Genomic DNA, 22,171 nt, shown 5'->3' with positions numbered 1-22,171 from the left:
CCATCAATAGAGTGTCCTCCACCACTAGTCTGGAAACTAAAGGTTAGCCTTTGAGGCCTCCTATGGGGTTCAGCCTGCAGATTGGTTATTTGGTCAATGTGATGCTCCGCTGCCCACAAATCAAACATAAAAAGACCAGTTTCAGAATCGGCCAATGCTGGTGCCTACTATTCCCAGAGAGGATATTTTCCATTCAGTGTGGCAGAAAATTGCATGGAGGCCGAAAGGGGACTCACCATTTTCTCATGTTCCATTGTCCTCTGTAGGAGTGAGAGTTAGTGTTTTCCGCCTTATGACGGTGTTCGACTGGGCAGTCTCACACAAACAGACCCCTTATTCCACAATACATACATAGACGTTCTGCCCAACATCTCAGTCTCACTTTGTCAGATAAAGGTTCTCGAGCCGGCCCGATTGACTTAGGTTCACTTCTGTAAAAGGGTTCTGATGCGGGTGTCCCTTGGGGGTATAGGAGTCACTGTTGGATTATGTTTTGAGTTTTCTTGATGGTGCTCTTGCAGACAATCTAGCTGCAGCAGTACTGAAGAAGACTACTTAGCCTAGTTCGTCCTTCTGGTCTGTGAAGTGAAATAAGGTAGCAGTCTTTGGCCCAACTTGTCTCTTCTGCAATCTGTTTGAAGTGACATAGGTTAGAGTATCCATCATTCCCTGTGTGAAGTCGAAAAGGGACTCTTGGGTGGGATAGACAATTTCTGGGCAACTGAACATGCCCTTCAAGGCAGTGTGGTGAATTGTACTGTCCAATCCCCACAAGAGACTCATCCACGACTGCCTAGTGGCAGAAGTGGTGTTTCTGGCTGGAGCAGGACTGCAACAGCAGTGGCACAGCTCATGCCACGTGGAGGAACAATGGTACATCCACCCCTCAGCATGCCTGTGCTGGAACAACGGGAGCCAGGACAGTGGTGTGCTCTGCTCTGATGGGATTGAACTGGATGAGAGACGCTGGCAGAAAGACACTGCAGGACCTCAGAGGAAAGGCCCAAGCCTTTTCTTTCAACAGCGCCAGGACAAGCCTCGGATGTCTGGAATGCCATAGAGCCGGTGGGAGGACCCTGTCTTAAATCCCCATAGAGGGACCTCGGGAAATGTAATGGCTACTTAAACTGAAAAAATAAAAACCTAATATTTAAAAATAGTCCAAGGATAAAGTAGGAAGAAATAAAGGAAATAAAGAAAGTGAAAGCATGATTAAAACAACAGAAGTCCAACTGGTCCATCAAGTGAGAGAGCCTAACACAGGAGGACCATAATCGAAACACCTTGCCACCCAATCCTGTAAACAGGGCTTTCCTCCAATCAGCAGCCAACAGGATGAGGACTAGTCTGGCTATAAGAGCAGAGCCAGTGCATTCTGAACTTGTCCCAGTCAGGGACAGGTTCCCTGCATTTCTCTCCAGACGCTGGTGAAGGTAAGAGGAGCTGTAACCTGAAGGAGGAGATGCTGTCTGGGTGAAGGACCTTGGAGCACTGCCTGCATGGAAGCTGCCTGAAGAGCATGGAGGAAACCGATTAACACAGGGGGAAGAAGGAGAGTACCTCTGCAGCCTCACCTAAGCTTAAAAGGTGGGAGAGCTGACCTGCCTGAGAAGAGGCTCCCACCTAAGCTTATAAGGTGGGAGAGCTGAGAAGCCTGGGAAAAGGGTAAGGCAACACATCACTATGGCCTGGTAGAGAGACCAGGTCAGAAGCAAGTCCCCAGAAGAGAAGAGGGGCAAAGCAAAGAGAAGGCAAAAAGGGCCAGCAAGTAAGAGGTGAGAATACTCCACAGAGGTGTCAAGAGAGAGAAGCCAAGAGAGATAGACGCCAACCCCTGGAGGCAAGGAGGGAGGTCAAAAGACCCAGGTAAGGGCAAGTAGGAGAATGGACTACAACAGGAGTTTGGGCGCAAACCACCCCTGAAGTAGAAGAGGGGCAGAAGCTAAAGGCTGCAGAAGAAAGAGAGAGGGATAAACTTGGAAGCCCAATAGGAGGTTGGGGCAAAATACTAAGCAAGCAACAGAGAGCGAGACATTGTGAGCGAGATGAATCAACCAAAGGATTAAGATAAAGAACCAAAGCACAGCACACAGCTGATCCCTCACCTAAGAGGTCCAGCACCTGAAAGGCAACTATAGGTCCCAGTTTGAGTTTTTGCATAAGTGGCCCTGCTGCCTGTCCACCTGAGGAGGCCTGTGAGAAGGCCTCTCTAAATTGATGGACTTCGATATTTCAGAGAAGGACTTTAACTTAGAGATTTTACCCCAACCGTTTTCGACTTAAAGGAAGGACCTTAAGTTATTTTCCTCATTGCACCATTTGATTTCGTCATCTTGAAAACGTACTATTTTAAGAACATTTTATTCAGGAAACTATGATAAAGCAACAATGAGAAGGGTTATGTGGTTAGACTGGCATTTTAATGCAGCCAGTATTGCCACTTCTTACTGGCATAGTATTTTTTACTGGGCATCTACGATAAAGCAAGCTTGATGGGTGTTATTAAGTGGCTAGACTGGTATTTTGGTTGAGCCAGTCTAGCTTTTTTTTAATGTGGCATGGCATATTGTACTTGTCGTCAAAAGTAAAGAAAACATGATACGTGTTATTACATAGCTAAACTGGTCTACACTGTGCTGTCAGTTTGAACATGTTTTCTTATTGTGTACTGGCTTTTTAATGGCAAAGCCAACATGATTATCTGCTTAAGTGGGGATATTGCCTTATTTTGGCAGAGCCAGCATGGATGTGTATTTTTATATTATATTTAGTGGCATTATGCGCAAAGCAAATACAAGTATGTTCTTCTATCGGAATATAGGTATGTATTGGTGTAGCCAGCATTGAAATGCATGGGCACAGCTAGTGTGAAAATGTTTTAATATTAACCTATATTGTGGGCAAATACATCATGAGAATGTGTTGGGAAATGCTCCTGTGAACTGTTGGTGACTTGCATCCATTTTAATTATCGGACTGGGGTTGCCCTCCAAAATCAATTTCTAATTGTTTCACTTTTTACCCAATTTTTCACAGAAAGAGTGCAGTATTATGCATCATTTTATCCTATTATTAAAAAAATATTTTTTTGGGGGGGGCAGGACCATTCTTAGTTATTTTAGGCACCCTTGCTACACTCAGTCATTCTTGCAAATATTATGCCCCTTCAAATTTAAAAAATCCACCAGCTGCCCTTGCTGACTTCGCCTATGGTATCGCCAGTTGGGTCTTGTTTTTGTGATTCCGACTGGGCGACAAGAACATTTCTCACAAACAACCTGCCAGCTGCTTAGCCCACGCAGATCACCATACTACACTACTGCAAAAATGGTGGAGTCAGTGAAGCTTTGGTAGTTTATGCCATAGGCTGAAATAAACACTTTCTTGTGGGATAGACAAAGGGAAGCAACCAGTGTATAAAGACAGAGTTAAAGGCGGTATTTATTGTGTGGTGTTGCAGGAGGCAGGGAAAAGGGCAGACTGGATGGCGTGGTGGTCCTTCTCTGCCATTTATGAGGTTATGCATTTCTGCAACATGCAAGGAATCAGGTGATATTTAAGCACACAACCAAGTTCACATAACACATTTCCACTGACCTGTTTTCCAGGCTTCCAGACACAGAAATGTAATCAAACAGTATCAGATGCTGCACCAGTTCACACAGACCAACACCTCCAGCATGAGGACAAACAGGAACTGTGACGAGAAAAATAAAATCAAGATTTCAGCATTTCACAGCTGATATTGAAGGACTTCACTCTTTAGGAGCACAGATTTAGAGAGGCATATAACCAACCTGATTAGACCATGACACATGTTAATGGGCATGCTAACGTTTTATAAAAAAAAAAAAGAACAAGACATAGAAAGAACCCCAGTACGCATGTGAATAGCCCATAGGTAATATTCATATACATGATATGATATTTGTGGATCTGAAAGGACACCAATGGGAGAAATTATAGAAATTGCCCAGTTACACTGTCACTCTTTACTGCAAATCAGTATGATTCACAGTAAAGTGTGACAGTGTACCTGGGCAATTTCTGTAACACGGCAATGGGAGCTTCGAAAGGCCGCTATTGTGACCTACCTTGTAGTTATGAAGTGTCCGTGAGGCGAGCAGTACACTTTGCATGAAGGGCCATGCAATAAACCACAAACGTACCTTATGACCACTTGCCACAGAAGAGGGGGAAGAGCTAGCCTCCAAAGTTTCACTTAAGCCTGGGTTCAGAGTATTCACCAAATACCAAGCGCTACTTCTCTCAGACTCACAGAACAAGTACAGCACAGGCAGCAGCACTAAACGCTCTCCTTATTCACAGAACAAATCCGGCACAGATAGCAGTAGCGTAGCTTCACTTTCACAGAACAGGCACACTTCAGACAGTAGCGACATGTTTTACTCACACTCACTCAGTGGTGGACTGGTCCATAGGGAACTCTGTGATTTCCCGGTAGGCCTCTGCACCCTGGACCTCTTTTGTGTGGTATTTCCAAATGTTCTCGTAGGCAAAAGGTTTGGCTTACTGAAAATGTGTAATATGGGGCCATTTTGAAAAAAAACATTCTGGGTTCTCTTTTGGCTCCCAGTCCACCCCTGCACTCACTGAACAAGTAAAGCACATGCAGCAGTACTACTGTCACAGTGTTCGTGTCTCCTTAAGAGACTGACACCATGTCACATGGGTAGCGTCACGTGACGGGGAAGACATGGGGATGGAAAGTTCTAGTCAGTTAACGTTGTGCAGTGAAATAAAGAGGACATATGCACAACTCTCGGCCTGTCTGTCGTTCTTCCACTAGCCCTCCTGGGCTTAACAACTGGCGACGAGGGGACCTCCGAGACCGCCTCCTCCTCCTCCTCTTTCATCCTCCGATAGCGATCCCGCTCCAAACAACGCTGCAGGCAACTCCAGCCCGCTGGCGTGCGTGCCTGACTCCAGGCCCGCCCTCCTCCTCCCACGCTCAACGGCCCGATCCCGGCCCGCTCCACAGTGCCTACGTGCGTCCGATCCCGGACCCGCCCTTCTCCTTCACGTTACGGCCTGATCCCAGCCCCCAACAGAGGTCGCCTGAACACGGACCGGCCCTCCCTCCTCTGTGCACATTCGGCCACGCGACGCACAGCACGTGGCCCACCGGCAGGCAGCCAAGCCTGAAGTTGCCCTCCTCCTTTCCCCATTAAAAAAAACACGTGCATGCCACATACACACAGAGTGCCTGATCCCAGGCCCATCCACATCCTGAGTCAGCATAAACATGTGCATACCACTTGTACTGCAGAACGCCTAATCCTAGGCCCATCGGATCCTGAACCAGTGAGGACACATCACCACGTGGCCGCGACTCCACGCCAGCAAGATAGTTGGCCTCACCCCTGCAGGGTGCACAAGGAGTGCCCCCCCCACACATCGATTGCGCGGCAGCCCGCCAGCGGTCGCAACAGAGGTCTACAGTCCAGCAGACTTCAGGAAAGGTGGGTGATACCCCAACACTGTCAGCGACACGCTCACCTACCACCATGAGCTCTCCCTGAGATCAGCAAGCTCCAATCCCTCCGGCACCCGCAGGGAACACGGCAACCACTGCATGGCGCATGCCCCCCCCCTTCTCTATGATCCCAAAAGCGGACAACGGCCCGAGGTGGGTTGAGTGATTAGAAGAATTCAATACCTTCATGGATGCTGAGGGGGAGAAAAATCACGGAGATTACGCAGCATGTTTTTGAACCTAGCAGGAAATGACATCAAAATCCTGTTGAAAACCATACCAACAGCTGAACAAACTGACTTCCCAACACTAATTGCAGCAATAAATAAGAGATTGGTAATTGAGCCCAACAGGGACTATGAAAGGTACTTATTTAATCAGTGCACGCAAAGGATCGACGAGACCGTCGATGAATTCATCACCCGCCTACGTATAAAAGGAGCTAACTGCCAATTTCATGCTTTCTCGCTTGATGAGGCCATATGTCTGAGTAATCGAGGGATGTGTATCCCAGACCCTAAAGAAACAACTCATCAAAAAGCCGATCACCATAGAAGAAGCAAGCCAGATGGCTGGGATCTTAGAAAGAGTCGAGAAACAAGTAACGCAAATAGCAGGCCCCGCTTTGACAAAACAGGACAAGAATGAAACGATAGCGGCAATGCAGTCCAACGCCACTAGAACAACAGAAAGAGCCCCCAATCCCAACTACTCAATGACACTGAGAACCCAACAACAGTGCTACTGCTGTGGGATGGCCTTCCCTCATGCAGGGACCTGTCCCGCACTGTCCCAGAGGTGCGGCAACTGCGGCAGAGAAGGACATTTTCAGTCAGTTGCAGGGAAGGCAGACCATTTCCAACTCAACAACCACCTGTTGCCCCCCAATTCAAAATATCCAACAGAAATCCACAAGCTTAAGCCTACCAAACACGTTCCTACCACCAAAACCCAAGAAGATATGCCAGAGTAGTTGAAGACGTCTACTCCAGCGATGAGACCCAGGAATATGAAGGACACGAGCAAGTATCCCACATAAGAGATGAATATGATGGACCTCCAGCACACAGCACCTACTATGAGGCTGACCAACAAGGGCTCAACTATGAAGTGGAGCAGTATGACCAATACCTACAAGACGAATATGTCAATCTCATCATGGACGAAGGAGAAGCACGTGAAGCACCCAAGATATCGGTGGAAATAGGAGGGAAACAATTCTGCTTCCTAGTCAACTCACGAGCCACTGTCAACATAATGGGAGAGAAGGAATCCCACCAAATCCCTAACAAACCAGCCCTGATACCATCTGCTTCCAAGATATACCAATGGGGCGCTGGTATGCCATCCCGGGACTCCAGACAGAACTCTTGCTGCTTCTCATTCCAGTTATAAATCTGATAGTCTTTCTCCCTTTAGGGAGACATTTGTCTGGCTTGCTCCCCAATCAGGGTCCTTTCCCTCTCTTTGTTCACACTATGGGGCTTCTTGCTTTACTTCCCCCCTCCAGGCCTTTTTTATTTCCCTTTCCCTTCTCTGGGGCTTTTCGCTTCATCCACACTCAGGGGCTTCTTTCTTTATCTCCTATCTGGGGTTTCCTGGTTCGCTCCCCACTTTGAGGATCTTTCCCCACACTCTGGGGTTTCTGACTCTTTATCCCATGGCAGGGATCGTCACTGTCTCATTCCCCTTTCTGGGGCTTCTGGTGCTTTCTCCCACACCGGGGCTTAGCCCGCTCACGTTGCTGCCCACCCCTTGGGCCTCTGGAGACACTGCATAACTGTACCTGACGAGCAGTGCCCTCTGGGAAGGCTATGTAGACCGACTGACTCATCATGCCAAGGAGCAGCTTATGCAGCTCAACAGCACTTTGCAGCATTGGGCGTTTCCTCCTAACTTGGTGCGGGAGCTACTGGGTAGTCCCTCCTCCGGCTCTGCATTGGCCCTCTGAGGTACCCCGTTCTCGCTTGGGTAACCACATTCATGGCTCAGTTTCTCGCCTGCCGAGCCACATTGCACTCTCCTAATGTGGACCTCCAGGTTCAACGCCACGTCTGGTATTCTGTCTCTTTGAGCATCTCTCCGTTCAATGTGAGCTGCAGTGTAATTAAAGTCTATGGGCTGCATGGATACTGCTTCCTGATTGGTTCCTTGCCTGATGTGACTTAAGCAGGTTGGTTTTTCCGTCATTCTGCTGTTTTCCCTAAAATGGATGAAATGAGGTTTGGGTCAGATGCAGAGCCAACCACTGTTAAAGAGTTTTCACACATCTTAGTTCCTGCATACCCATAAAGGTGTTTCTGGGGGAAAGGGGATGGTGACTTCAGTCTTCTCTGCGCTGTTCCTGTCCCCTAAGGGATATCGCCCCAGATGGATATTGCTTACCCTGTCCCCTTGGGGGGTGCTAAGTGTATCAGGCTCACCTTCCTAGTCCCAAAGGGAATGGCTACCTCTTGGGCAGAGGTGACAAACTCCTCAGATTCGTCACCTATCGTTCCTCTGTTCCTTCGCTCTATATCTCTCCTCCTTTTTTTGACCTGCTTCCTCCATGCGGACATTTTATGTACTGGTTTTATCTTGAACAGTGCTTTGACCTAAAGCGTTATAAAAGTACAAATAAAATACAAATACAAAAAATACAAATACATACCGTAGAAGCTTTTGTGAAGCAGAGTTGCTGTCCTAAATGTAACACACATAGCAATTGGAAGCCAATGTAAATCTTTGAGATTGGGAGAGGCCAGAAAGTGGCGAGCAGCAATGATTATAGCAGAAGCCATATTTTTTTTAGAGGTCCTGTAGTCTTGATACTACAGACCTACATGCTCCAGCATGGTTGAAGTTCCAATATTCCATGTTTGAGCTGACAAATACCCTGGCAATGCAACTATAGCGATATGATTTTTTAAGAGGAGATGTCAAAGATAATAGCTTTAGGAGCTGATGACAGTTGGTATGGTCTGTCATATTCATCTTGGAGTCAAAGAGGACACCTACATTTCTCATTTTAGGAAGGCATGGAACTAGAATGTACTAAAGGTTGAGTACCCAACTTGGACAGTTTACTAACAGACCCCCCAATAATAGTCTTGATTATAGACCCATCCAGGCCCAACCAATACCACCCATACAACTCTTGATACATAGAAAGAGTAGATGGCAGTTAAAAGGTATCAATGTTATTATTCTCAAGATGAAAATAAGGGGAATTAGATGATTACTGAGCCGCCATCACTGCGCCATCAGAAAATGTTGACTTTTTTTATTTTGACCCCCATTACACCACACACACACACACATATATATATGGGGGGTAATGGTATATAATGCAAGTAGGGAGAGCTGTGGGGGGTCTACCCTGCATATATATGTGGTGTAAAGGGGGTCAAAATAAAAAAAAGTCAGCAATTTCGGGGTTGCAGTGATGGGGTTTGCAGTAATCGTATAGATTCAAATAAAGCTGAGAAGGATCAAAGTCATAAACCAGGTTTAGAGTATATTGTGAATAATAATGTTGACAGAGCAGAGCCCTTTGGCACTCCGCATTCCACGTTAGTAGGTCTAGTTTCATTTTCATTTAGATGAAGCCTGATGCAGCGGTTTGAAAGATATAATTGAGGGGCATATGTAAATCTGTGGGATTCTGAATGAAGGCGAAGTTAGGAATACTGGAGTTGCATTGCAAATGAAGCATATAATCATGTATTGCAAGGTGTTTTGTCTCAATTTGTCGCAGAGGGCCTGTGAGTGACATCATTAATCCAAGATGGCCACTGATGCAATTTATGAGGGGGCGTGGTTTGGCAGCCATTGAGTAGGCTGCATCTCCACGGAGCTCCAAGATCCGCCATATGATCCTTGAAAGCGTGAGCTGTTGGGCACAAGATAATCGTATCAAAATTGCAGCACATTCGTGTGAATCAGACTGGAAGAAGAATTACCGAACCAAGAATGATTTGTCACCTTTTGTCCTGGACCATGGGAGTCCGGGAGGCACAGAGCGTACAAGTGAGTGCCCCCCCGGACGAAAAAGCAGAACGGCAAAAGCGCGCACGTGCCAGGCGAACACGTTTAACAGTGAAACGCTTGCGGGACACCTACAAGTTTGACAAAGTGTGAGTAACTTGGCACGCGATCGTCAAACAAAGTGCCAGGGCAGGATCAGCTGCTGGGGACGTAATATAACTGCTGTAACAAGAATAGGAAATAAGAAGCACCTGGTCCTGGATTAGATGCACCCACAACGGTGTGGCCAAAACAAGAATAATGCCACACAAGTGAAAGCACACTCAGAAGGCACAGGCCTGCAGGCAAAAATGGAAGACGAGCCCGGAATACTGGGGAGGACAAAGGAGGCTGGAAGCGGCACGGTGAGTGGGGTGCTCAATAGCCAGCTGCAGTGTGCGTGGGGAGAGGACTGAGTCCCTGGCCTCTGCGGAGCCTGGGAGGCACGGAGCATACAAGTGTGTGCCCCCTCCCCCCTGAACGAAGAGCTGAACGGCAAAGCGCACACGCGCACGGCAGATAGGTTCAATAGAGGAACGCCCGCGGGACACCCGTGTGATTGATAAAGAGTCAATAACTTGGCACGTGAATTCCATAGACAGCGTCACGGCAGGATCAGCCGCGGGGGACGTGATATATAGGGCACAGTCTGTAACTGCAGCATAAAAGACAATGGGCCCCATTACACGGTAGGTGGAGGATCAAGGTGCTATTAGCACCTTGGTCCATGTCGGTAAAATACCGGCACCGCCTTTGTGGAAAGGGGAATTACCGCCCTATTCCAAGGTTGGCGGGCGGTAATTCCCCCTTCCCCCATTGCCCTTCCCCATTCCCATTTTTGCCCCATAGGGCTCTATGGGAATGGGGAAGGTGCTAATTATGGTGCCGCAAATTGCGGTACCGTAATTAGCACCCTGGTCCCTTTTCGGGTTGGTTTTTAACGCCTGCTAAACAGCAGGCGTTAAAGTACCTACCCGCAAAGGGACCTCGTAGTAAGGCGGTAAAGGTTAACGGTCACCGGTACCATTGCCGGTGACCATTAACCCTTCCGTGTAATGAGGCCCAATAAGAGGCACCCGGCCCGGGACTATATGCACCCAGAACTGTTTGACTAAAACGAAGAACAGTGTCACATAGGTGAAAGCGCACCCAGAGAGCACAGGCACAGGACTGAGCGCAAGGTGGAGAGGGTGCGCAGGGGGCTGAGGAGGTGGAGCAGACCCCCCTGACGTTGGGAAACCACTGGAATCCTGCACACTGCGCGACTGTTAGGCAGCGGCAGCCCATGGAGATGCTGCGAGACACATAACCTCTGGGGTATATGCAAAGTGGGGCGGATACGGAAGTAGTGGGTGAGTGACTGTGAGGCACTGTCATGATCACTGCTTCCAAGGAGTCAGGACCAGCCCAACGTCCTTGGAAGCAGGCCCCTAACCCTGATCCTAGGCACCAGCCGGTCCCCACAGGGACCTTTTGGACCTTGTCCTGGCGCCTGTGGCACCAGGCTCATCAGAAGCATCGGTCCCGGCACTGGAAGCGCCGGGCTCATCATTGGTGTGAAGGTGCTTGGGTGGACTTACCTGTGGCAGACCATGCTGCTTACTTACCAGACTCTTAGAAGTCCTCGGTGAACTGGGACTACTTTCTTACCTGGGTGGGGCAGCTCCACTCCCTGGATACAGCACTGGAACTCTTCTGGAAGCAGGAACTCTTTTCTTACCTAGGCGGGGCCGTGGAAGGAGACGCCTCATCACTCCTAGGCTATTTAAACCACACCCGATTGATGAAATGTGCTTCGCGTTATTCTGCATCTGCAGCAGAACGCTCACCGAGTCTGTTCCAGCCTTTGTTCTTTGGATCCTGAACCTGCAAGAATTATACTTACCATTACTGTACCCGATCAACATCAGCACCTGCAAAAGACCATAAACAACAGGTTAGCAGGACGAACTTTAACACGCAGTGTTTACTTACCTGATCCATCGGCAGCGGCCGTGTCTCACGCTGCACCTCCGCCTGCAAAGATAAACAGCATTATCATACTTACTGGCACGCTGTGCATTCCGGCTTCTTCACGCTGCATCTTCACCTGCAAAGATAAACAGCATTATCATACTTACTGGCACGCTGTGCATTCCGGCTTCTTCACGCTGCATCTTCACCTGCAAAGATAAACAGCATTATTCTACTTACCGGCACGCTGTGCAGTCCGGATTCTTCACGCTGCATCTTCACCTGCAAAGATAAACAGCAGTGTTACACTTACCGGCACGCGGCGAATTCCGGATTTCTTCATTCTGCATCGTCGCCTGCAAAGACAAAGAAAGAGACAGTAAGAGCGCTTGCCATACTTACGCAATTCCAGGCGCTTCTCCGCCACGCATAAAAAGACTATAAAGAGCAAAGGTGTCCAGAAACTTACCGGTCGTGCAGACAACGACGGTACCCATCCTCTGAAGTCAAGAGGCCAACGTTTCACCAGTGAAGGAACTGGCAATGGCACCCTGCACTAGACGCAGATGGAGAGCCCAGCATTCACCTATCTAAGGTGAGCACGCTGACCTGGGAGGGGGGCTCAACAGTCAGGCTGGGAGGAGAGAGATAGGGACATTCACAACCCAGACCTTTAACCCCCATATTATTTCACCTGCAGAAACCTCACCCTTCGAGTCCGACACACAGTACGGAGAGGTTCGACCCCAGAAGCCAACCGAATCCTGCACATCACGTTTCGTGTTACAGACACCTTCCTGCCAAGACCCGCGCCTCCGTGGGAATCAGGTGAGCGTTACAGAACGCGAAGCCCACCACAAAACTCCTACCCAGGCGCAATGGAAACCTCAGATATTGATCAACTAGCCCAGTTGCTTGGGGAATTAAGAGCAGAAGTACATGCAGCTTGCCAGGAAATGAGCTCTCTAAGAAGAGAACTGATAATTTCTAAGGAGCGAACAGAGGACCTTGCTAGGCAGTTGTTACAAACGCAGGCAGGACAGACACCTTTGCCCGTTCCAGGAGGGAGTTATCCATCTGCATCAGCTTCAAATCCAGTGCAAAGCAATCTGCCCGGTAATGTGCCCTTGGCTCCGCCCGAACGCTTTGCTGGTGATCCAAAGAAATTCGCAGTGTTCATCAACCAGTGCCGCCTGCACTTCTTATGTCGACCAGCTGCATTCCCAACAGACCAGGCCAAGGTGGCTTTCGTGCTTTCTTATCTCAGTGGCAGCGCTGCAGATTGGTCGATCCCTTTAGTCACCCAGGATGATCCGGTTTTACACGATTTTCAAGCCTTCCAGTCCAGCATGGAGAAACTGTTCGCAAGACATGCACAAGGGCAGGCCTTGGACAATGAACTTCTCTCATTACGACAGGGTAACCAAGACCTCTTGACTTATATAGCCTCTTTCAATAGACTCATAGTGGAAACACAATGGCCCGAGGACAAGAGAATAACGCTTTTCTACAGAGGCCTGTGTGGAGAGCTCAAGGATGTGCTAGCGCAAGTTGTGAATCCTCCACAAGAATGTTCGGACTATATTGACTTAGTTGTCCAACTGGACCATAGACTACAGAACAGGAAGGCAGATCGTTCCAGATGTGATACCCGAGTGTTTTCTAAACCACAAACCTCGAATAAGGGAGCTGACACTGTGGAACCCATGCAAATAGGGGAAATGAGAGGACCTTTAACCCAGAAAGAGCGGGAAAGAAGAAGGCATCTGCAATTATGCCTCTATTGCGGTAATTCAGGACACTTTCTTCGGGACTGTCCTGTGAAACCAGCTAAGAAGATTGTAGGAGCCGCGGATACCTGTACCACAAATTCTGAGCAGGGAAACGACCTCGCCCGACAAGAGTAGAGGTCCTCTTGCCGAGCGTTAAGATCTGTCCCATGACCTCGCATTTCGTGATACCCATGGTCCTCATTAGTCCTGAACGTCCGGATCGTTTGCATGCAATTGAAGCTTACATTGACAGCGGAGCAATCGGTAACTATGTGGACCGTGAAATGGTATCAAGGATGAATCTACCCCTTGTCCCTAAGGCAGTAAAAGACGTCATCACTACTGTGGATGGCACGGAGATAGCCTCCGGACCAGTAACGCATGCCACCCAAGAAGTGACGTTGTTGAGTCACAATGGACACCGGGAGAGAATAGTGTTCGATGTAATCAAGGCCCCTCAGTTCCAGATCATTCTGGGAATCCCTTGGTTAGAGAAGCACAATCCTCAGATTGATTGGCGAGCAAAGACGGTTCAGTTTCCAGAGTGTTCTACCACTTGTTATCCTCGACCTGATGTTTCATTAGCGGCAATCTCTTCTGAGGAGATTCTCAAATTACCTCCCGAATACCAGGAGTTCCAAGACGTCTTCCAGAAGGATCAAGCTAACACTCTACCTCCTCATAGGTCTTACGACTGTCAAATAGATCTGATACCTGGAACAACTCCTCCTTGCAGCAGGATCTATGCCCTCACCAAGCCAGAAAACCTTCACCTCAGACAGTACCTGGACCAATGCCTAGCTAACGGGTTTATCCGTCCTTCAAAATCTCCAGCTTCATCGGCTTTGTTCTTCGTTCCGAAAAAGAAAGGAGACCTTAGGACTTGCATAGATTACCGCGCCCTGAATCAGATCACTGTTAAAAACAGATACCCGTTACCTTTGATCCCTGAACTCCTGGACCAAGTCAAAGATGCATGTATATACACAAAGCTGGATCTCAGAGGAGCCTACCACTTGGTACGGATCAAAGAGGGCGATGAATGGAAAACGGCCTTCCGCACCAAGTACGGGCTATTCGAATATCAAGTGATGCCCTTTGGACTGTGTAATGCTCCTGCTGCTTTCCAATATTTTATGAACGATGTCCTTAGAGAGCTTATTGACGTGTGTGTAGTTGTCTACATTGACGACATCCTCGTATATTCATCATCTGAAGAAGAACATCAGAGACACGTTAAAAAGGTTCTCGAGAGATTGCTTCAACATAGTCTTTTTGCTAAGCTTGAGAAATGCGTTTTCAACGCAACGGAAGTCGAGTTCCTGGGATTCATTTTGTCACCTAACGGAGTCCATATGGATTCAAAGAAAGTTGATGCAATTATCAAGTGGCCATCACCAACCTCTGTAAAAGGAGTTCAAAGCATGTTAGGATTCGCTAACTTTTACCGCAGATTCATTCCTGAATTTTCCCGGATAGTCCAGCCCATCACCGCTCTGTTGAAAAAGAACAAACGTTTTGAGTGGTCTTCTGAAGCGGAACAAGCTTTTCAAGACTTAAAAGCTAAATTCATTTCTGCACCTGTTTTAAAACATCCTCGCCCAGAACTTCCTTACATCATAGAAACGGATGCTTCTAGTCTTGCTATGGGAGCAGTGTTATCACAAAGAGATTCGGTCACCAACCAACTACATCCGGTTGCCTTTTGGTCCCGCAAGTTTTCGCCTCCTGAGATCAACTATTCAATTACTGACAAGGAACTTTTGGCCATCAGATCGGCCTTTAAAGCCTGGCGGCATTATCTTCTTGGAGCCAGACACACAGTCACCGTAATGACTGACCACCGCAATTTACAATATCTAAAGACACCCAAAGCTCAGTCTTCCAGACAGCTTCGCTGGGCTCTGTTCCTAGCAGAATTTGACTTTATAATTACTTATCGACCAGGTAGTAAGAACGGAAAGGCGGATGCCCTCTCCCGGATGGGAGTAGATGAACATTTGATCAATCCAGATCCAATACCCATAATCCCAGAACAAAGGATTTTGGGTTTGGTCAGCACTCAATCTTTTGAAGACATCAAGACCACGGTGAAATCGCTCCTAACTCCGACCGATTTGCAGGACTGGCAATTAAAGGGAAAAGAATTCTCAGTAGATCAAGACCTGCCATATTTCCGAGGACGATTGCACTTGCCCTGTGAGCAACTACAAAAACAAGTAATCTCCGGTTATCATGATTCTCTAATGGAGGGGCACCCTGGCATTACCAAAACCATGGAAAAGATTAAAAGACATTTCTGGTGGCCATCGTGGAAAAGGGATATTAGAGACTTTGTAATCTCCTGCGGTGTGTGTGCCCAGAATAAAAGTCAAAAGCAAAAACCAGCCGGCCTATTACAGCCACTTGACATTCCTCCCTGTCCATGGCCTACCCTGTCCATGGATTTTATCACGGACTTACCTCCATGCTTGGGATATACTACCATCTTAGTAGTCGTGGATCTATTCTCGAAAATGGCTCACTTCATACCCTTGAAGGGTCTGCCTTCAGCCTCAGTATTGGCCCGGGAATTCTTGGTAAACATCGTTCGCTTACACGGTTTTCCTTCGGTTTTAGTCTCCGATAGGGGAAGTCAATTCATCTCCCACTTCTGGCGCAGTTGCTGTCGTCTAGCCCAAGTTGATGTAAGACTTTCGACCAGTCACCATCCCCAAACTGACAGACAAACCGAAAGGACAAACCAGACATTAGAACAATATCTACGCTGCATGCTCCAACAAACAGAAAAACCCTGGAAGGACATTCTTTGGATCGCTGAATACGCTTACAACAATTCGACTCATTCTGGAACCGGGAAGACTCCTTTTTTCCTATTATATGGACACCATCCTAGAACCTCCAACCTGGATCCTCCCCAAGAAATTGAAGCACCTGCTGTGCATCACTTGCATTCGAAGATCACCTGTGCCTTTAAGGAAGCCACTGCCCATCTGCAAAGAGCTAAAGCTCAATTCAAAAAGGCAGCCCATCGGCACCGTAAAGAGGCCCCTCACTACGCTGTAGGAGATCAAGTCTGGTTATCCACTAAGCACCTGCCTTTAAAAGGACCCCGCACTTTCATCCCGAGATACCTTGGGCCCTACCTCATATCTGCCATAATTAATCCAGTGGCTGCCAAATTGGAATTACCTACGCATATGAAAATACATCCAGTATTCCATGTCTCCTTATTAAAACCAGTACAACCAGAAACCTGATTGACTAAACTCCCAGAACCCGTTTTGGTAGACGGAGAACTCGAATTCGAAGTGAAGAACATCCTAGACTCCAAAATTTCCAGGTCTAAATATACTATCTGGTTGATTGGAAAGGATATGGTCCCCAGGAAAGGTCTTGGGAACCCTCAGAACATGTCCACGCACCTCGTCTGGTCAAGAGATTCCATCTGAATCACCCCGACAAGCCAAAGCCCCCGGGAAAGACACACTTAGGAGGGGCCTTGAGGGGGGATACTGTCATGATCACTGCTTCCAAGGAGTCAGGACCAACCCAACGTCCTTGGAAGCAGGCCCCTAACCCTGATCCTAGGCACCAGCCGGTCCCCACAGGGACCTTTTGGACCTTGTCCTGGCGCCGGTGGCACCAGGCTCATCAGAAGCATCGGTCCCGGCACTGGAAGCGCCGGGCTCATCATTGGTGTGAAGGTGCTTGGGTGGACTTACCTGTGGCAGACCATGCTGCTTACTTACCAGACTCTTAGAAGTCCTCTGTGAACTGGGACTACTTTCTTACCTGGGTGGGGCAGCTCCACTCCCTGGATACAGCACTGGAACTCTTCTGGAAGCAGGAACTCTTTTCTTACCTAGGCGGGGCCGTGGAAGGAGACGCCTCATCACTCCTAGGCTATTTAAACCACACCCGATTGATGAAATGTGCTTCGCGTTATTCTGCATCTGCAGCAGAACGCTCACCGAGTCTGTTCCAGCCTTTCTTCTTTGGATCCTGAACCTGCAAGAATTATACTTACCATTCCTGTACCCGATCAACATCAGCACCTGCAAAAGACCAGAAACAACAGGTTAGCAGAACGAACTTTAACACGCAGTGTTTACTTACCTGATCCATCGACAGCGGCCGTGTCTCACGCTGCACCTCCGCCTGCAAAGATAAACAGCATTATCATACTTACTGGCACGCTGTGCAGTCCGGATTCTTCACGCTGCATCTTCACCTGCAAAGATAAACAGCAGTGTTACACTTACCGGCACGCGGCGAATTCCGGATTTCTTCATTCTGCATCGTCGCCTGCAAAGACAAAGAAAGAGACAGTAAGAGCGCTTGCCATACTTACGCAATTCCAGGCGCTTCTCCGCCACGCATAAAAAGACTATAAAGAGTAAAGGTGTCCAGAAACTTACCGGTCGTGCAGACAACGACGGTACCCATCCTCTGAAGTCAAGAGGCCAACGTTTCACCAGTGAAGGACTGGCAACGGCACCCTGCACTAGACGCAGATGGAGAGCCCAGCATTCACCTATCTAAGGTGAGTGCGCTGACCTGGGCGGGGGGCTCAACAGTCAGGCTGGGAGGAGAGAGATAGGGACATTCACAACCCAGACCTTTAACCCCCATATTATTTCACCTGCAGAAACCTCACCCTTCGAGTCCGACACACAGTACGGAGAGGTTCGACCCCAGAAGCCAACCGAATCCTGCACATCACGTTTCGTGTTACAGACACCTTCCTGCCAAGACCCGCGCCTCCGTGGGAATCAGGTGAGCGTTACAGGCACCCACCAGGAAAATAGCGCTGCATGCTGGAATGCGCTATGAGAAGAAGAGTGCTGGCTTGAGCATACAATAGTGGGAATTCTGCCCATTGCATGGGTATTGCGGACTGTGACTGAGCCAAAGTGCAAGGCGGTGGGTCCCACCAAGGCTCATACAAAAGCCCACATTGAACTGATGAGCACAATGAGATGCGGGAGCCTGGCTAAGGAGCAGTGAAAGCAAAAGACGAACTGCCATTGACTACAGGGGTCAGAGGTGGGACGTGGAAGGACACAGCCCACTTGAAACGCAGATTCTTGGGCCACCACCAACGCAGCGCGCCGAAACACACGTTTCAACGCCTGGAGGAACGGGAGAAGTTGCGACAACACGGAAGTGCTGGAACCTAACAAGTTACAAAGGGGCTGCAAGATGTCAGTGAAAGGTGTGAAGGCCAAGAGCAAACAACCCACAATGGAGACCTTTACAAAGGCGCAGCGGACACCCTCGACACCGGCACAGGGTGCAATGGCGGCTTCCGCGGATGGCACCCCAGAAGGAGATAATCACCAGGTCCTTGCAGCCATAACAGAACTAAGTGTCAAATGGGGTACAGCTATGGCGGACCTGCGGACGGCCCTGGAGAACAAAATTGATGCAGTAGGGATTGAAGTCACCCTGCTGCGACAAGACGTTAGGGTGCTGGCGGAAAGAACAAGTGGCCTGGAGAGCGCTGTGAAGACTAACACAGACGTCTGAACAAATAATGCAAAGGAGGTCCATATACTAAAACAGCAGGTGGCCAACCTTGAAAATCGAGTGGAAGAGGTGGAAGGAAGGGCAAGACGGAACAACATCCGCGTGGTCGGCCTGCCGGAGGGAGAAGAGGGCCAGGACCCCACTGACTATGTGGAGAACATGATCCTGCAAGAGATCGCAGCAGATAAGCTCTCACAAGGGTTTGCGGTTGAACGTGCGCATCGAGCCCTAATGAGGAAACCACGAACAGGGGCCCCGCCGCGGCCGATAATAGCGAAAATCCTGAACTATAAAGACAGGGAGAAAATATTGGAATTTTTTCGTAGAGGCGAGACAATAGAAAGAGCATCCACCAACATTACAGCATATCCCCACTATACTATGCTGGTGCAAAGACAACGGTACAGCTATGTGGCGGTCAAGAGGAGACTGCGTAAGGCTGGCATCAAGTACATGCTCTTGCACCCTGCGAAGCTAAAAATCTTGCACAAAAGTAGAGCGCTCTTTTTGACACCCCGGAGGAAGCAGCGGCATGGCTGGACTTGCAAGGTTTTCCGGAGCAAGATGAGGCGCAGGATCGCCAGAATCACGATACGTGATGAGAAGGTGTTGTGAACACTGGGGATAAGCGGGAGGGATAGTTTTAGTATGAAGCTCTGGCATATTTGATTGGTATTGGGTGCACTTGGACTTTATGACCCTGCTGGACTGGAATATAGTGAGAAAACTGCACATGTGAACTAGTTAGCGCTAAGAACAGGAGCAACACGTTGGGAGCCACCTACCTCCGAGAGTTAGTAGTAAGGCGGCCACTAGGGCGACTTTACCCTGCTGAGCTACGAGTACAGGCTTTTTGCCAGAAAGGGCTAGATGGGGGGTGCCTGAGATCCAGGGATGGAGCTGGGTAACAGTTGGGAGGGTGTTGTTGGGGACAGGTAGGGGGGGGGAGAGGGGGCTTGTTGTGTTCATAGTTAAGGGGGGTTTTAGTTTTAGTTGGGGTGTGAGCCTACATAGACTAGTCAAGCAACTGATGGTGGACTACACAGGAGGGGGGAGGGAAAGGGACTTTGTAACGTCATGGGGGATCTTAAAATAGTCACCTGGAACGTCAGGGGGCTCAATAGTTACCTGAAGAGAAACAAGGTCATGTTATACCTACGGAGACAGAAGATAGATATTGCCTTATTGCAAGAGACGCATCTGACGCGAGATAAGATGGAGATGATTGGGAGGAAATGGAAGGGAACCATGGTGGGCTCACCATATTCGGCTTATGCCAGAGGGGTGTTAGTCTGGGTGGCGCCTCACGTCCCGTTTCAGCTGTTACAGACGCTGGTGGAGACGGACGGGAGGATGGTCGTGGTGAGGGGACTGGTTGAAAACAGGGAGATAAGTATCGTGAATACGTATGCCCCGAACCAAAATACTGCAGCATATTTCAGAACGCTGTGTGACAATCTTAGTATGTGTGTGGGGAGCGTGGTGATTTGGGTGGGGACTTCAACTGTGTATTAAACCCTAGGGTGGACAGATCAGATGGGAAAATAGAAAGACCTACCCTGTCGTCCAAGGCGTTACAGGGTTGCTGAATGATTTTCGGCTGGAAGATGTATGGAGGGCGCGGCATCCTCATGAAAGGCAATACTAGCATTATTCTGCCCCACAGCAACTACATACAAGGCTGGACTATGTCTTTGTCACTCCAGAGATACTGACGGAGGTCAGGCAGGTTCAATATAAAGCAAGAGTTCTGTCGGACCACTCGCCCTGATCCTTAGATGGCAATGTTGTCCTCTGAGAGCAAGAATTCCGACGCGGCGCCTCAGGGCAGAGGCGCTCAGCGAAGCCTTTTTTAGGGAGGATATGAGCGAAGAGATCGTTAGTTACTTTGAGACAAACACGGGCAGTGTGGACCCGGCGAGCACACTATGGGAGGCCTTCAAAGTTGTTATGAAAGGAGTGGCTATCGCAAAATCGAAGGTATTGCAGGGAGGGATACTGGCGAACCTGCGGGAAACTGAGGGAGAACTGGAAAGGGCACTTAAGGGAGAAAATGGTACTAGCCAAGACGCGGAACTGATATCAAGACTGCAGCAAAAGTGTGTGGGGCACTGGGAAAGATTGTGCAACCTTAATTATAAAAAGTATATTGAAAGGCAACATGCGGGAGGAGATAAGCCAGGAAGGATCTTGGCATGGTTATATAAGAGCGAAACCCCTAGGCCTACGATTAGATCCATAATAAGGGAAGATGGAAGGGTGGTGGATACCCAAGAGGGAGTTAATCAGAAGTTTGCAAACTATTATGGGCTGCTATATGGGGACGATGAGGAGGAGAACAGCGCAATGATAATGGAAACACTGGAGGACATAGGATTGCCACAGATAAGTGCAGAAGAGCGGGAAGAGCAGGAGGAGTTGGACGCACAGATAACCCTAGAGGAGGTGGTGAGACAATTACCAACTAGTAAGACCCCGGGGGCCGATGGACTCCAGAGTGAATTTTATATAATATTCAAGGATGAGGTGCTCCCCCCGATGCTAGATATGTTGAATGAGGTGTATGAGCTAGGTAGATTGCCGGAGTCGCTCAGAGAAGCGATTATAATACCACTCCCCAAACCTAATAAGCGAGGGCATAGCTGTAGCTCCTATAGACCTCTGTCGATGTTAAATCAAGACAGTAAAATTTTGACTGCCGTTTTGGCAAACAGGTTAAGGAAAGTTATAAGCAGGTTGATACACCCGGACCAGGCGGGTTATGTCCCTAATACGAACATATCTAATAATCTTAGAAGGCTCCACAGAATAATTGAATATGGAAATGAAAGTGAAGACGAACTGGCAATCGTGTCGTTGGATGCAATAAAGGCCTTTGACTCAGTGAAATGGCCGTGGTTGCTGGCTTCCCTGGCTGGCTATGGGATGGGCGCAGGATATTTGCAGTGGGCTAAATTGTTATACAGTGAACGGCTAGCTAGGGTTAAGACAGGGTCAGTGATATCGGAAAGGTGGAAGCTCCACAGGGGAACAATACATATTGGCCCTGGAACCCCTAGCGATTTACTTAAGGCGGTAATATGACACGATAGGCATCCATGTGGGTGGTGAACGGCACCTGATATCGTTATATGCAGATGACATACTATTGTACTTGCGTTATCCAGAAGAAAACCTCCAATATATTCTGGAGGTGATGGATAGATATGCGGGGATGTCTGGTAAAGCGGTGAATCCTCAGAAGTCTAGCATGTTCCCGTGGGGTGGTTACAAATGGATCCCCTCGAAGCATTTGCCGGTGTTACAGGTACCATGGACAGCTGATAAATTCCGCTATCTGGGCAAAGACATATGCCATACAGTGGAGGAAGAGCATGAGTGCAATACAGAAGTAACCATTAAGAAAATTGAG

At 48.5% G+C, this 22,171-nt stretch overlaps 1 protein-coding gene across 5 annotated transcripts in view; it reads right to left on the bottom strand.

The window, feature by feature from the left end:
* The window catches only part of ENOSF1 (enolase superfamily member 1), an 831,595-nt gene that overhangs the window by 53,903 nt on the left and 755,521 nt on the right, over positions 1 to 22,171 (bottom strand). For all 5 annotated transcript variants that reach the window (XM_069620869.1, XM_069620872.1, XM_069620871.1 and 2 more), the window contains one exon: positions 3,598 to 3,697. In XM_069620869.1, the coding sequence (XP_069476970.1) occupies positions 3,598 to 3,697 (100 nt within the window). The remainder of the gene's footprint in view (positions 1 to 3,597; positions 3,698 to 22,171) is intronic.

Source organism: Ambystoma mexicanum, chromosome 5q, assembly GCF_040938575.1.
Source record: "Ambystoma mexicanum isolate Mex_15411 chromosome 5q, UKY_AmexF1_1, whole genome shotgun sequence".
Classification (NCBI taxonomy): Eukaryota; Metazoa; Chordata; class Amphibia; order Caudata; family Ambystomatidae; genus Ambystoma; species Ambystoma mexicanum.
This window is presented reverse-complemented; position numbering and strand designations above follow the sequence as displayed.